The sequence below is a fragment of the Azolla caroliniana genome, unplaced genomic scaffold (genome assembly GCF_043228905.1).
Source record: "Azolla caroliniana isolate FFs.n. ecotype wild unplaced genomic scaffold, voAzoCaro1.0.p SCAF_12, whole genome shotgun sequence".
In the NCBI taxonomy this organism is placed as follows: Eukaryota; Viridiplantae; Streptophyta; class Polypodiopsida; order Salviniales; family Salviniaceae; genus Azolla; species Azolla caroliniana.
The window spans coordinates 7,596,682-7,610,183 of record NW_028230447.1 but is presented as its reverse complement, the minus strand read 5'-3'; the positions used below and the strand labels follow the sequence as shown (position 1 = coordinate 7,610,183).

Genomic DNA, 13,502 nt, shown 5'->3' with positions numbered 1-13,502 from the left:
ATCCATCAAAGTTACCCAGAAAATTTCAGTTCAGAAATCTTGGTACAATGACACAAAACTTTACCTTACTCTTATGTGTGATTTTGCTGACTTTTCATTTTTAATTAAATTTTTAACGATTATGTAACCAAACAATCAAGCAAATACAAGCTCTTATGTGAGATTTTGCTGACTTTTCATTTTTAATTAAATTTTTAACAAATTATGTAACCAAACAATCAAGCAAATACAAGCTCTTACGTGAGATTTTGCTGACTTTTCATTTTTAATTAAATTTTTAACGAATTATGTAACTAAACAATCAAGCAAATACAAGCTCTTATGTGAGATTTTGCTGACTTTTCATTTTTAATTAAATTTTTAACGAATTATGTAACTAAACAATCAAGCAAATACAAGCTCTTATGTGAGATTTTGCTGACTTTTCATTTTTAATTAAATTTTTAACGAACTATGTAACCAAACAATCAAGCAAATACAAACTCTTATGTGAGATTTTGCTGACTTTTCATTTTTAATTAAATTTTTAACGAATTATGTAACCAAACAATCAAGCAAATACAAGCATCACTCCATTTAGACGTTTCAGAAGGTATGCATTGATGTATTTGTCAAGGAAGGTGATTAGCTCACCGAAAATCTCTTTTGATTGTATAACTAAGAATGATGGATTATTTACCCTTTACTCAAGTTATGGTCTAAATATTTTCACATGACTCACGTTGGCAGCTATAATTACATACTGTTAGGACATAACTAGGTTAACCCTGTTGTAATAATCACCTTGCCAAAGTAAAGATCGATATTGATTGATTCAAAAGTTTCACAATTGATGGAAGTTTTTAAAATTCTCTCTAGCAAATCTCACTTAAACATTCTCTGGGATGATTGTTTGATGGAACACACCTCGGCTTTTTGCTGCAAGTTATCAAATTCGAGGTCATTGTATGTGACAATTATAACAAGCACTCTTAAGATAAGAGGATGGTTAATAGAATCAAAGGCAAGCACTACCATTGTATCCAACATAATAAAAGTTAAGGAACCACAATAGATGTCCCAATTTATAATATACTTGCTAGGTTCAAAATGCAACTTCAGGCAAATCTTATAGTGAGATCGTATTTCCAAATCTTGTGGCTGATCCTGCTAACAATAAGGAGGCGCAATTCCTGAAATATCCATTTCAATCCTCTACCAACTGAGCAATCCATCCCGGAATATGCTCAAAAAGCAGGAGCTATCCATCCCGGAATATGTTCAAAAACCAGAAGGTTTGTAGATTTTTCGGATTGGCTGGGTGGAACTAGTGAGGATTTGATATTTTGCTTTTGCTTTTTATGGCCACTCTGTTAGCCGATATTATTTTATGGCATATAATTGCATGTTGAAATAAATGGTTTCCATTTCAATAAACAGGATATAGAATCCTAAGTAGAGCATCACATTTCAGATCCATGTTTTGATGGGTCCTCTCGTTTAGCAACATGTATTTTATTTCATTATTGAGCAATATGAGCAAAATATGTCATTTCATTTAAACAGGTATATTTTTAATTCTCCTCTAATGAGGAACACAAAATAAATAAAAACCAACAAATTCCATTCATTACAAAACAAACCTGTCAATACATTACTCGCTCTTCATTGCAGACTTCATCAAGAGTGATGAAACACACATTTTAACAAAAAAACTCCCCAATTCCATTCGTTACACAAGGTTGTGGAGTGTGGCAATCGATGAATTTATTATTTGTCTACTAATACATTTTCTTGCAACGACTATCAAACAGTGAAAATTTCATAAAAAGAAACTCCATTCATTACTCAAATGTAATTACAAAATGTGTATAAATTTACTATTTTGTCTACATTTTCTAAGTATAGGCAATCTATGAGGCTTATCGTATAAGACTGAACACTATTTCCAATCAATGGTATTCTATACATCAAGCTATGGACAAGTGCTCTTGGCCTGTGAGGAAGGCAAGAGAACCAGGAGTAATGCACTAGTATTTAATCCAATCAATGGTATTCTATGCACAAAGAAAAGCTAGGGACAAGGGCTCTTGTCCTCATATATGAAAAAACACAAAACAAAAACCCAATAATAATGCACTACTATATCTAAGAAAATCGATTAACAGTATTGGAATTTGGAAGCCCAAAAGTCTTTAATCCTCCTTTATACGATCCATGATTATCACCAATGTTGCTATGAAAGCTTGATCGACATTTGGAAGCACCGCCACAAGGAACGTATGCTTGTCGAGCATCACATTTCCCGCAGTATATTTGCGCTTCAACTGCAATGCAGTGCACAAAAAAGAAATTTTTTTAAGAAAAAAGTATCAAACCATTCCAATGATAACACACCACTAAATCATCCCAATCATTCGACTGATCTCCGCAACCACTCTTTCACTATAAGATCTACGAAGATCTCCGCAACCACTCTTTCACTATAAGATCTACGAAAATCGCAACCGCTGCATGCAGTGATATATTCAATTGATTGCAAAGAGAGATTAGATCTGAATGATTTTTTCCTTCTTCTTCTTTTTTTTACCTCTGCAACAAGTTGATCCTTGTGGAAAACTTGGCCTTCCCTGTCCAAGAAGTTCCCTTTCACCTCGAAGTCGGGCGACTTCTCATCCTCGTTGCCCTTGAGGAAGACCTCAAGGTGTGTCTTGAACTGCACAACTGAGCTCTTCTTCACCGTGAACAACATGTCGGCATCGTTGAAATCTTCCCCTCTGCACACCTCCCATCTCTCATGCATGCTAATCAGCTGTATGCAAAAGATAATACATACATATTCATCAACAAATCAATTCAATAAAGAAATCAAGTGATAGGCATATTCAATATACATATTCAATCAATCAACAGATCAACAAATCAAATGATATGTATACTTAATTCAATCAACAAATCAAATGATATGCATATTCAATCAACAAATCAAATGATAATACATATTCATCGACAAATCATTCAACAGCTCCATTAATGCTAATCAGCAAATGATATGCATATTCATCAACAAATCATTCAACAGCTCCATTAATCATGGGGCTTTTATGTTATGTATGTAGGGTGAGGAATTTTAAACCAAAATTTGGAATTCATTAAGATGACCTTCTTGCGGGCCGAGAGGATTGCACGGCCATCAGCATCACGGAGAGTGCACCGATCCCGGATGCTGACGGCATGTCCGTCCATCTTGAACACGACTCCTCCCGCTGCGTCCATGATGTGAAACCCCTCCCCGCTCATGCTCACCGCATTCTCACACACAGTGAGCTCCGTGTACGATGGGGACCGAAATGCATCGCTCACGATCGCAAATGCCATAACAAAAAACCAGTAATGTCCCTAATATGTTAATGATTTAAGTCACTCCCTAACACTAAGATTAATGACTGAAAAACCTTGATACAACAAGGATGATTAGTAGAAGCTTGGATTATATTTGATGAAAGGATGAGAGAATGGAAGGGCTTTTTATATGATGTGTTTTGCCTCCAATGTTGGAACTTGGGACAAGTGGAGATAAGACAAAGGTATTGCTAAATTTGGCATATGTTTTTTGGTCCACATCTTTCTAGCAAGTCCTTGAAAGCCACAATAATATAGCTAACTTAGTCTTATCTATGACCAAGACATTGGTTTCCCATACACTTGAAAGTTAATGTTACTTATAAGTTTATAACGCTTGTTCAAATATGAATCATCCTGCTGCCTAATTGGTCGAGCTCACATAAGCCAGGATCAACACGTGGGATTTCTAGAGGAGTGCCTAGGCCAAACTTTATCAGAATGTGAATACATTATCTAGTATATAATATTCGGACATTATTTTTGAATTTTTGAAACATATTGTAATTTGTGATAGAGTTTGATATATGATACATTCATAAGTATGGACATTGGTTGTGGCATTGACCAATAGGGCACAAATGACCAATTTACATGCAAGTCTAGGATGAACCAAGACATTAATTATTACATGAAGCTCCTACTTCATTAGTGGCCACAAGTATTTATTTGAATCATTCAATTCGATACCGATACTAATCTTTGGTTTGCTATGATTACTTATTGTCCCTTAACTATTACTGCACATTCATTTAACACTCTTGTGACAAGAACACAAATGCATTTTTCATCACCAAGTGGCCCACAAAATGGCTTTAAGAACCTCAACCTACAATAGAATATTGTCTTCTCAATATACATTGTTGGCAGCATTTTGAGCTAGCTTTATGAAAGTATGAGAATATCCCAAATATATAGGATGAAGAATTTTGTTGGCCAACTAAATTTACTATCAATATTAATGTTCTAGCATTTTGGCCCATCACATTGTGTTTTTCAAAGAAGATGAATGTCTTTCCTTCTTTCTTCACATGTCCCTTTTGCAATATATTTGCCTTAATGTGTATGTTCTTTCAATTCTATTTGTGCAAGTTCTCACTTGCAAGTAAAAACATAAAGGGAGAAAAGATTTGGAAGGAAACATAGAGCCAAGACAACGCACCCACCCTCACTGTTAACACTTTGGCAAATGTTGAGTAGGCCCTACCCAAAGTCACCTTATACTTATTCTTTTCAGTGACCAGTCACCAAATTATTGCCCATTATACTAATAAACACTCCCCATTGGTTGCTAAGATGTGTCTCAACTTGCCCTCTTTGATAATGGTATTTGATCATATGCACTTACATAGAAGAGTAACTACAAGAAGAACAAGTGGCTCTAGAATGAAAGTTGAGAAGAGATGGGTATGATTTTAATATTAAAATAACAGACAAAACAATTGATCACTCTCTAAAACCTGGCATTGAACCACCATAAAAGCATTCTTGAAAGTCAATGAGAACAATTAAAAACCACAATGCTTGATTCCATTTTAGTACAAAAATGTGATGTCAATGTGATGAAGTTTGAATCAACATATTGAAAATGTCAAAATCCAAGCTACATAGGTTGTGTTTGGGGCAACATCAATTCCAAGCCATATCGACAAAAGTGTTTTGATGACTAAATTCTTTGATGAAAGATTTGAATTTACACAAAATTGATAAAGAGTTTGAATCATGTGATACAGAATTCGATCTTAGAATCCACAAATAGAATTGGATAGTGGGAATTGACACTAATAAGGAGTTTGAATCAATGCATCATGATAGAGTGCTTAATGCAATATACTGATCAAAAGCTCAAATCATCACATCAACAAAGTTGATTCTGATCAAAATTTCAACAGAAGGTAAAACCCAAAAAGACAAAATTCCAACATTTTATGCTCCAAAAAATGGAGACCCGCAATCAAACTTTGAAACTGCTATACCTCTCTACAGTAGGACTGGTATACATGTAAATGCATTGAACTGGATACTTAACAATTTGTTTTGGTCTTATTTTATGAGAACTTACAGAAGACTTTTTTCCTTTATTTTCCTTCAACCTTCCAGACCCATCTTTTCCCAGTCTCCAGCACCACTACCACATGGTGATATAAATATACCTAGCTTGTCTTACCTCTTCGATCCATTTTGCTCTTTTAGGCATATTTTCTATGAGTTTGGAAACGATATTCCGTCTCATCTACTTCAACCCTCCAGCTCTTCCCAGTCGTCCGCAGGAGAATTAAGAATCCTTGGCTGAATGGTTGCAACTGCATCTACGCTATTAGTTTTGTCCCGATGATTAGTACTATTATTGCCACCAACAATGGCTTTATCCCGATTCCTAACAGTATTCGAAGACTCATCCAAAGCTCCCCATGGATTCACAGATGTAATAGCAGGACCTCCTCTATTCCAAACAACATTACTCAATTGATTAGCACTTCCCAACTCTTCTCCCCATGCATCTTCTGACCAACTCGATGATGATGATTCTTCATGGCCACCCTTAAACTTTCGTGCTGGCCATTTCAAACTGCTGCTCCCTCGACCACTACTGCTATCCACAGAGTGAAAAGGCATCATCTTAACTGCACCACTGTAAACTGAGGCATGATCCACCCTTCGTATCGCAGTGGCCGCCCTCGCAGTGTCAGAGAACACCGCCAATGCATTCCTATCATTCAGCCACACAAGTTCACACTCACCACCAAACCTTAGCACCAATGAGCTTATGTCTGCATCTCTGGGTAGCTCGAAAAGACCCACTACAAGCCGAGGGTCCATATCCAAGGAAGGGTTGAACATTGGCGCCTGAGCTTGGCCCGGGAGAGGAAGGGGTGACTTTGCAAAGAGATCTCTCATCGGAGGAGCCTTTGTTTTTGGGTTTGTGTACACAGTTAGGAATCTTTTTGGTTCCCGACCCACCCCACTCACAGAAAGGTTCCATTTCTCAGCTATTTGTCTTATCACTTCTCGCATCTCCTTTGGTAAAACTTTGAACACATGGACACGAATTGGCCCAGCATTAACTGACTTTACACCAAGAACAAGATACTTAAATCGATCCTCAACGGAAAGCACCCATTGTGGATCCTTCTTGAGTAGCTCTCTTAGAGTATCAGAAGCATCATGAATACTCTCTGCCGAGATATCAATGGTTGTTTCTGTTACACCAAAAGCATCAGCGAGGATACGCTTCTTCTCCATCTTAGCACATTCTTCATCACATGCCAAGGTCCTCTGACCAAGAGGAATTCTAACCTTCCCATCCATAGGTTGTAATCGAAGACTAGAGTAATAGGCAAGCTCCAGTGAATCATTCCTCTTGGAACTCTCCCCAGCATCACAAGGCACTTGTTGAGACAAACGACCACAAGAACAAAATATAGTGACTGGAAACTTGCATCTTGTCTCGGGGCAAAGTGTCCCAGGATGGCAAATGGAAACACATACATGTTGACAATCACGGCGAGGAGCCCCACATTGTTGTCCACAGCTCATTATCTTACCATCCGGGGCATCCATCAGTACAACATCGCAAGGAGGCAAATGACACAGCCGAGCACAAGCATGTAATTGACACTGTCTTGTTTTCCCACACAATGTGTTGCATTTTATATCCTTAGAACCACAAGGCACATTCCTTAGGACAACATGGCCCCCCACACATTCCTTAGCCACAAGGACAATACAAGGAGGGCAATCTCCAAAGTGGCATTGATGAGTGGCAGCATGGCCACACGGTTGCGGACGAGAGCATGGGTGTGGACATGATGGAGGGAATGTACCACAGGGTACAGGGGGTGGGATGGATGTCTTACCACATGCACATGTGAGCTCTGTAAACGTCGAGCCTAAGCATGGTGGGCAGTGTCCATTGTGGCACGTTTCTTCGCAAGTATGTTGACCACACCTTAATTTCTTGCCACATAACAATAAGCAAATATGAGGATTATCCTCCTCCAAGATATTCTCTTTATTGGCTAATGGGCAACATTTATTGCTACACCTATGCCTCCCACAGTTCTTTTTCTTCCCACATGTTCGATTACATAAAAACAATTCTGTTTCATCATCTTCCTTGCCCTTTGATGCTTTCCTCTCACCCTCCATGGTCCAACCTTTGTGACATGGCATCCTTTGAGATGTTGATTGGCATCTACATTTTTGCTCAACTTCGACTTCACATTTTGGACAATCGCCCATGTGGCACAAGCTCTGGCAGAAATGCTTGCCACAAGGAAGTGGCTTCTCGCAAATGTTCCCACACAGAGGAACTTCATCAGTGCAACTGTCTCTCCGCCTCCCAGGTCCCAACAGCTTTTGAATCGAAACTTTGCCACATGGACATGTATGAAGCCTCTCGGGAGACAATTCACACTGTCCACACTCTCCAGGATGGCATTGCTTTTTGCAAGTGTGCTTCCCACACTTGAGATACTTTACACAAGAGTTCTGACATGAGAAAACACCGTTTTCCCAATCCAGTTCCCCTTGCAAATCCATAGAACCACAAAACATGCTTTCTTTCATACCTCCACAAAAACATTTTACTGTCAATAGAGCGTTGCACGTTCCACATGAGCCATCATGGCATACCTTCTCACAATAGTGTCGCCCACATTGCAATGGCCGGCCACAAATCTGACCACAACATTTGGGACTCTTAAGCTCCGAGCATCTTTGTGTATAGCTTGTTTTCCCACACGGGCAAAACTGAGGGGGAGCCAATGCATTGCAAGGAGGGCAAGGCCCTGGATGGCATTGCATCGTACATACATGCCTACAATGAGGATTCTTAGCTGAGCTTAGAGACTTTTTGCAAGGACCACCACATGAATGAGGTGTGAGGTAGTAATCCACTTGAGGGTGTGGAATTTGCCCACAGAAGCATCTATAATTAATCTCATCGGCGCCCAGAAATTGAGGAGCTTGGCAACCCGGACACCTCCAATTTCCAGTTGTCACTTGTTCCGAAGATGTGATAGAAAAATCAGCTGAGATCGGTGCCCTAGCCCACTTCTTGATGCAAGCTATATGAAAAATAGCATAGCAGCCTCCACAAGACCATACGGCCGCCTCTCTTCTAACGCTATCATAGCATATCATGCATTCTACTTTCCCTTTGATCAGCTTCTCCTCAAGCTCTTGGACAAGCAAAGGAGCATTGTTGTTCGGTATTGGTTTCGTAATTACTTTTGCGCCTCTATTGATTGATGCATCTTCACGGTGGTTTTCCCTAGGTTTCAGAGTGTTTCTTTGTCTCCGCATATCCATATTTCGGCCAATCCCTTGAGGGTTTGGTAGCTTCGCGACATCTGGAGCGAATTGTTGGACATGTTGCATTGCTATGTTGATCTCCGGATTTTGTCTTTGCATTCGGGATATGGAGATACTCTGAAGGGCCTCCTCAACAGCCCCCCGAGAAGCTTCTAGTGCCTCGAGAGGATCCACATTGATGCTATTGGCCTGAGAAGGAGAACGGCCATCTCGGATGGTATCAGAAACACCATCTACGCGAGAAACTGCCTGATAGGACGAGCCAGTCTCAGATTGATCAACAGCATGAGATGGATCTCTTCTACTATTCAAATTTGATGGCAGCCATTGTTGTCTTATAGGTGCACCAACGCCCACTTTCTGTTGATCCTCGCCTATTCGACTTCTTGTTCCTCGTGACCTCCTCGGGTGCTGGTGGTGGTTTGCCCAGCCATCTTGGGTAGACATTCTACTAGATGTGTTATCATTATTATCATAATCATCAATTTTTCGTTCAGACCTTGCCTCACTGGGACCTTCATGCCTAGGTTCTGCTATACTACTACTTTCTGCAACACCTTCGGATACAATAATCCTCCGATAGTTCCCCTTTCTAAAGGGCTGATTATCTCCGGATGTTCCTTCACCGCCTTTATTATTATTGTTGTTTGTGCTGTTGTAATCAGGTATAGTATGGCCTCCTCGTCTCCTGCCAGACCGGTTTTCGTGTACCAGGTGATTCCGGGGGTTTCCTTGTGCCCCATGATTCCCAGGGTTTTCTTCCTCTGAATGATTCCTAGGGTTTCTTGAAACGTCCTGATTCCTCGGGATCCTTTCTCCTTGCCCCTGAGGAATCCTAGGGTTATGATTCCTGTCTCCTTGCTCATCGCGACTCCTAGAGTTACTTCCCCCCACATAACTCCTCGGGTTCGCTTGCCGGTCGGAAATAGTAGGGCTGCCAGCGCTCAATGTCTGTAATCTTCTGGAACCATCCATCTGTGTGGGATCAAGCCGCCTCACATCCTGCGAGGAGAAACTCGAGACAGGAGAAGGATTTGGTAGCAGCGTACCTGAAGCTTCAGGTCTAGCAGGGGCGGAGGAAGAAGAAGCAGAAGCAGAAGCAGGGCGACGATTCTGAGGAGGACGTGGCAATCTCCCTCTTCCAGAGGAGGAGGAGGAAGAGGCAGGGGCGGCGCTTTCCGACATGGGGGTAGTAGAGGAGGTGGAGACCTCTGAGGAGCTACCTATCTCTCTCTGTCTCTGTCTCTCTGTCTGTCTCTGTCTCTGTCTCTGTCTCTGTCTCTGTGTGTATGTATGTATGTGGGCGAATGTAATACAAGATGAATGGATGGGATCGACAGAGAGAGAGAGAGAGAGAGAGAGAGAGAGAGAGAAGTGGGGGAAAACGCCCACGAAGAAGATTTGTGCAGAGATAGAGACGCCGGGAACAGGGGAGGGGAGAGAGAGAGCGTCTCTCTCTCTCTATATATATATACATATATAGTGAGTAAAATTCCTCTCTTCTTATTATATACTCTCAGCGACAGAGAGAGACGTCCCGAAACCGCCCCACACGGCTCACATGTGTATGTGTATGTGACTATGTGTATGTGACTATGTGTATGTGTATGTGCATGTGACTATATGTATGTGTATGTGTATGTGACTATGTGTATGTGTATGTGCATGTGACTATGTGTATGTGTATGTGTATGTGTATGTGACTATGTGTATGTGTATGTGTATTTGACTATGTGTATGTGCATGTGTATGTGTATGTGTATGTGTATGTGTATGTGTATGTGTATGTGTATGTGTATGTGTATGTGTATGTGTATGTGTATGTGTATGTGACTATGTGTATGTGTATGTGTATGTAGTATGTGTATGTAGTATGTGTATGTGACTATGTGTATGTGTATGTGTATGTAGTATGTGTATGTGACTATGTATGTGACTATGTATGTGTATGTGTATGTGTATGTGTATGTGTATGTGTATGTGTATGTGTATGTGTATGTGTATGTGTATGTGTATGTGACTATGTGACTATGTGTATGTGTATGTGTGCCAATCCATTCATTTCACTTCTATGTGTCTAATTGTCCCCGTTTGCACCGTATTCATTGCTTGTAGGTTAGGCCACCCTTTGAAATAATCTAAAGCCTTACAATCAATTTTTGCGATGCCATAAAATGTGAACCAACGACAACGATTTTGGGCAAAATAAGAAGTAGTGATTGAAAAAGACCCGCGCAGCTATGTATGTATGGAATTTGTTTCTTTTCCTTCACGTCTCGTGCACTCTCTCAAATTTTATTCTTCCTCCTTTTTTTTTGTCTTTTCTTTTTTTTTTAAACGATTATCCATTCATTACTTCTAAACAATTTACAAAGTTTTGATTCCTATGTGATGCGGATAAGGATAAGGAAACAGCCATTTTGGTGGCTCAATGGGTCAAAAAGGAGTGCCATTCTTTGATATAGTTGTCCACAAAGTAAGAAACGGATGGCACTGAGCACCTTTATCACCAGAATCTCGAACAATACAATCACAAAGTATGAACCATCTCCAACCAAAATACTTTTTCACCAATTCAGTTGGCTGGCGAGGTTCTAACTTGATGAAAAATAAGAGAAAACCGAGCCTTCCAAATGTAATATGCAGTAGTACTACTCAGTATCTCCCATAATGGTTGTATCTCCTTCCTTATCCCTAAAAATTGCATGGACATTAATGGAAGTACACAAACACTTCCTGATTTGGTGTGAACACCATGGTCTATAGATTCGACATCGCAATGGAAAATAGGGCGTACAAGCGACGTCTAAACCACCAAGCCCCATGTGAATATCGATGGGGGAAAGTAGTTAGCAAATATTCTAAGGAGGTGTTGCCATACTAGTTGAGACTCAATGCAGTCCCATACAAAGTGTTTCTGAGTTTCGGCTTGTAAATGACAGCGAGCACAACTAGAGGATGCACCCATCTTACTCAGCCATGTGCCAACAAGCACTTAGGCTCGATGCACAAGTAACCACTGTACATGCATTATTTATCATGGTTGTTTTCTTGCCCAAGATTAACCCAAATTTTAGCAAGAAACTTCGGAGTAATACCTTGTTGACTACAATATTGAAATGCAATTGGTAACACATCCTATCTACCTGAGAGCACATGTCTTCCCAACTATATACAATATTGGAAAAAATTAAAGTTCTTACCAGTAAATGGATCTATCCACTGATAATCAACTAGGTCCCAATCTAATCTTAACACAAGTTGTTTAGCCAACACCCACAACTTCTAATGTGACCTTATATCTTCTATCGATGGATCAATATACAATTTGCGATCAACATAGGACCGTGGATGGACACAAAGGATAGACTAAAAATAAGATACAAAAAAAACAGAAGACAACGAACAAGATACACAATACACAATATTTATGTGGAAACCCTAAAGTGGGAAAACCACGGGGCAACATATTTTCACTACAAAGAGAAGTACAAAAGAAAGATTTCCAAGTCTCTGAGAATCAAAGAGTGCCCACTTAGGGTTTAGACAAGTTCCACTAAAATCTGTCTCTTTCTCGTGCACTCTCAAATCCCTTCCTACTCTCTGCTACGCTCACTTCTGCTCTCTACTATAGAAGCTCTTGCTCCACATAAGTTTTGCCCTAATTATTCCTATTTATAGGAGTGATATGTTATTATTATTATATACATTATAAGAATAATTAATCGGCCCGACTTGTCGGCCTTGTCTTCGACTTGGAGCATCCATCCAATGTAGTCGACTATCATAGTCGACTCTCTATCTGCTTCAACAAGTCGATCACCTTGTCGACTCGATAGTTGATCCGATCGACCATCCTATATTTGGCTTGTCGATTTTATTGTCGACTTCTTCCTTGACTTCAACTATCAACTTCTCCCATAGGAGAGACAAATTCCTAACAAAGTCCCCCTTCACTACTATGGGCAAGTTGGCTAGTCTTGTCTTCTGTCAACAGACTCTGAATCTGTCCATAGGTAGTGGTTTCATAAGCATGTCAGATCCATTATCATTAGTATGGATCTTCACAAGGGTAAACTCTCCCTCATCCACCTTCTCTCGTAACTAGTGATACATTCTATGTATGTGCTTGGTTCGAGAGTGATACACAACGTTCTTGGTTAGATGTATGGCACTATGACTATCACAATGGAGCAAGAATTCTCCTTGCTTCATTCCCATTTCACTGAGAACAATCCTCATCCATATCATCTCCTTACCAGCCTCTACAACAGCCATATATTCTACCTCTGTGGTCGACAAAGCCATAGTCTTCTATAGTCTTGACTACCATGACATTGCACCCCCTGCATAGGTCATCACATAACCTGATGTGGATCGCTTGAGTCTACATCCCCGATGTTAGAGTTATGATCTAAAGTAAGCATAAGATAAGGATAAAAGATAGATAGATAGAAAGGAGAGAGAGAAAGAATGGTGTCAATCCACCTGACCACCCCCGAGCGAGGGGATCGAGACGAACTCGAACCTTGATCGGCGTCCCATACCACCGTCGTGGCATTGAGTCGTACCTAGTGCTGGCGCGCTCGCTACAAGAGTTGACCCACCACGAAACAGAGTCTCGACATAGTCAAGATATGATGAAATGAGGGTAGCTAGGCCTCATATTTATAGCGATACCCAAGGCCCCCATGCAAGTTCACACTTGGCCTAAAGGGTTGTCTCAATCCCGAGGATTAAAAGTAATCCTCCCCTTCTTTATACTCTCGTTTAACCCTCACACTTATCCACGTGTATAGAATACT

At 40.2% G+C, this 13,502-nt stretch overlaps 2 protein-coding genes across 2 annotated transcripts; both read right to left on the bottom strand.

The window, feature by feature from the left end:
* Positions 1-2,149: 2,149 nt before the first annotated feature.
* Positions 2,150-3,710, bottom strand: LOC147857002 (protein LURP-one-related 15-like). The gene is made up of 3 exons (XM_087328516.1): positions 3,142-3,710; positions 2,570-2,791; positions 2,150-2,306 (listed from the first exon to the last, which is right to left on the bottom strand). The coding sequence occupies exons 1-3, from the start codon at positions 3,355-3,357 to the stop codon at positions 2,175-2,177; spliced, it is 570 nt and encodes a 189-aa protein (XP_087184642.1). The 5' UTR covers positions 3,358-3,710; the 3' UTR covers positions 2,150-2,174.
* Positions 3,711-5,215: 1,505 nt separating this feature from the next.
* Positions 5,216-9,897, bottom strand: NFXL1 (NF-X-like 1). Its single transcript, XM_087328506.1, has one exon. It carries the CDS (start codon positions 9,880-9,882, stop codon positions 5,620-5,622), a length of 4,263 nt encoding a protein of 1,420 aa, XP_087184632.1. The 5' UTR covers positions 9,883-9,897; the 3' UTR covers positions 5,216-5,619.
* Between the last annotated feature and the right edge of the window lie 3,605 nt (positions 9,898-13,502).